The sequence below is a fragment of the Penaeus monodon genome, chromosome 19 (assembly GCF_015228065.2).
Source record: "Penaeus monodon isolate SGIC_2016 chromosome 19, NSTDA_Pmon_1, whole genome shotgun sequence".
Taxonomy (NCBI): domain Eukaryota; kingdom Metazoa; phylum Arthropoda; class Malacostraca; order Decapoda; family Penaeidae; genus Penaeus; species Penaeus monodon.
The window spans coordinates 31,717,782-31,720,455 of NC_051404.1; the positions used below are offsets into that span (position 1 = coordinate 31,717,782).

General features: G+C 34.9%; 1 protein-coding gene across 2 annotated transcripts in view; it reads right to left on the reverse strand.

The window, feature by feature from the left end:
• The window catches only part of LOC119585175, an 11,082-nt gene that overhangs the window by 800 nt on the left and 7,608 nt on the right, over positions 1-2,674 (reverse strand). Inside the window, exons 6-7 of one of the 2 annotated variants that reach the window (XM_037933813.1) lie at positions 595-726; positions 43-178 (exon numbers count right to left, since the gene is read on the reverse strand). In XM_037933813.1, the coding sequence (XP_037789741.1) occupies positions 43-178; positions 595-726 (268 nt within the window). Of the gene's footprint in view, positions 1-42; positions 179-594; positions 736-2,674 lie in introns of both variants that reach the window. The other variant, XM_037933812.1, reaches the window with a different exon arrangement.

Here is a 2,674-nt window from a genome sequence, read left to right on the forward strand (position 1 = left end):
CCTCATCACTATTGCTCCCTTTCCACTTTTCCTCACACTTACCCTGTTGGAGTGGTTGTCCGAGACCTGGCTCTCATAATGAAGGTGAAGAGGCAGCACACTATAAGCCCAAGTCCTACAATGGTAGCCAGTGTTGTGATGATGATGGTGGTCATGGAGAATATGGGATGTTGTATTGCTGCAAGAAATAGGGGGTGCTAAATCTATGCCGATCTGCAGATTTGTAATTTGAGCATTGCGGAATTCTGCTAAATTTAATGTTCTGTAGTTTGATATTTCTTATTGTGTCATGCTAATATCTAATCTGCAATCTCTGAGAATTATTATTTTGACCTACGGCCTCTCAATCAAGCATAATAGATTCAACTTTCAAATTATTACTCCATCTTCAAGAAGCCTCTCTTCATGAAATTATTTAAGTGAATGAATCAAATCTCATAATAAAGCCCAATGCTAATCCTATTACATTATAAAATAGAAAATCAGTAAGTGACTATATACATAAGCCAAACTATGAAAGCACTGGCCATTAATCACCACTTAAGCAAGCAATAAAAGCAACTAACCCTACGTAAAAAGTCAGTGCACACAAACCTCTACACCGTTGTTCATCTGATCCACTATATGGGAATGCACAGTTGAAGTGGGAGTCACACTCGTATCTTGGGTGAATGCAGTACTGATACGCGCTGCTCCCCTTGCACACGTACTTGCCCTGACAAGCCTCTGCAAACACTAAGTGTCACCGACAAACTGCATGTTAGATATGGATAACTACAGCCATAGAAGGAGAGGGTCTAAAAGATAATACAAACATGATGCAGCTTTGATAAGACAAGATGTTGCACATGTTACAGAGACCTGATGCCCATTATTAGTATGAAAGGAATAATCCACGAGCACTGGCATTATCTGAAGTGGCAACATCAAGACTTTTCAGCACAACCACTTCCCTAAACAAAGCTCAGTAACAGCGAAACATGATCATGTAACTTGACAGGGAAAATTGTACCTGGTCCCAAGTATGACTACATTACTATGCCAAGAGTACTTATACCAGTAGTACATTACTATGTCAAAAGTACAACAGCCAAGCTCCTGCTATAGATTAAGGTTTTAGCAACTACTTCTAATACTGTTTTCTACAAAATTAGCTATAATGCAGCAAAGTAAAATACTTCACACTACATGAGTGTGAATATCATATCTACTACATTAGCCTACAGAATAATTACAAAGTACATTCTCTTATAAATGCCAGACCAAACTGCATTTTTGTCTTTACTGAGATCATCTTTTATCTCCCCTCTATGTTCTTTACATTATGGATTCACCTAATCTTTCATGGACACAATCCCCCTCCAAGCACTAATCCAACATAATTACCATAAAGTAAATGATATGCTCTTTGCACATCGTATTTCCCATTTTACATTTGCATATTGCCATTCATGAAAATCTTACTTTTAACCCTTTAACATCCACAGATGTGTCCTTTCTCACCAATGTCATTATCATCTCTCTATACAATTTATGAACCCCTGCGGGTAATTTAAGTGGCCTAACAGTTTAATATAGTTAACATATTCAATAATATCACTTCCTTACAACTTTTACATTGCAGAAGAAAATTACATGGAAGAATAAGTTTCTGTTGAGATAATTTCCTTGGTAAGAATCTTGATCTGTCAACAATTAAGGGTTGAATTAATATTTACTGATATCTTACTTATTAATGTTCATGTCCTTTTCCTTATAAATCAAAAACAATATTTAGTACATGCAAACCTTGTATTGCTTACTAATTAACTAAAATGTGTCCTTGCTAACACAATGCATTATTTAAATATGACATGATATACTAGGAAATATTCTTACTTGTAATTCCTAACTTTAACATAGGTGTTGCTTATCTTCATAATCCAGTAAATGCAATACAATTACAACAGAGGCACTTGATTAACTGTCAAACCATGGCACATGTAACTGAACAATGGATATCTACTTTATCAAGCACCAGTTACAAATATGGATTCACTATATGCATAGATACATCCACTAAAACAGAAGTCACTATAAGGATATCTTATAACAGGAAAAGTAAGATTTTAAAGTGTTTCAACACAGCTGAAAAAAACACTCCACTTTTGGTGATGAACATAATTAAGGTTTAAATTATATATAAATTTTGTGATTGATTCTATAAACTTGAAATACTAAGAGTTTTACTGTATATAACCTGATCAACATTTAAACATAACCATCCTATCATGACAGTGCAAGAGTGAAAAGAAGCTAAATGGAGTTCTAATTCTGCAAGGCAAATACAAACATAACTTAAGTTACAGCAACCCCTTTTATATCATTTTAATCAAATAATTTTCTACTACTCCTTACTAATATTCTTTTTTCATCTCGTGTAACTTCAATGCATCAGAATAAAAAGCCGCTGAGGCAATGATACAAAAATTATTTAAGCTTCCTCTACACCCTTCGTTCTACAATACCAATAAAGTTCTATTCAGTGTCAAACTTTTTTTTCCTGAAAGCTAATTCCAAACACCAAACCACAAGCCTTTACTTCTTGCACACACAAACCATCATGCCCAAATCACTGTTGTGCAATGAACCTCATGCACTATACACCTACTAAAAGCTCTACAACAACCATGCA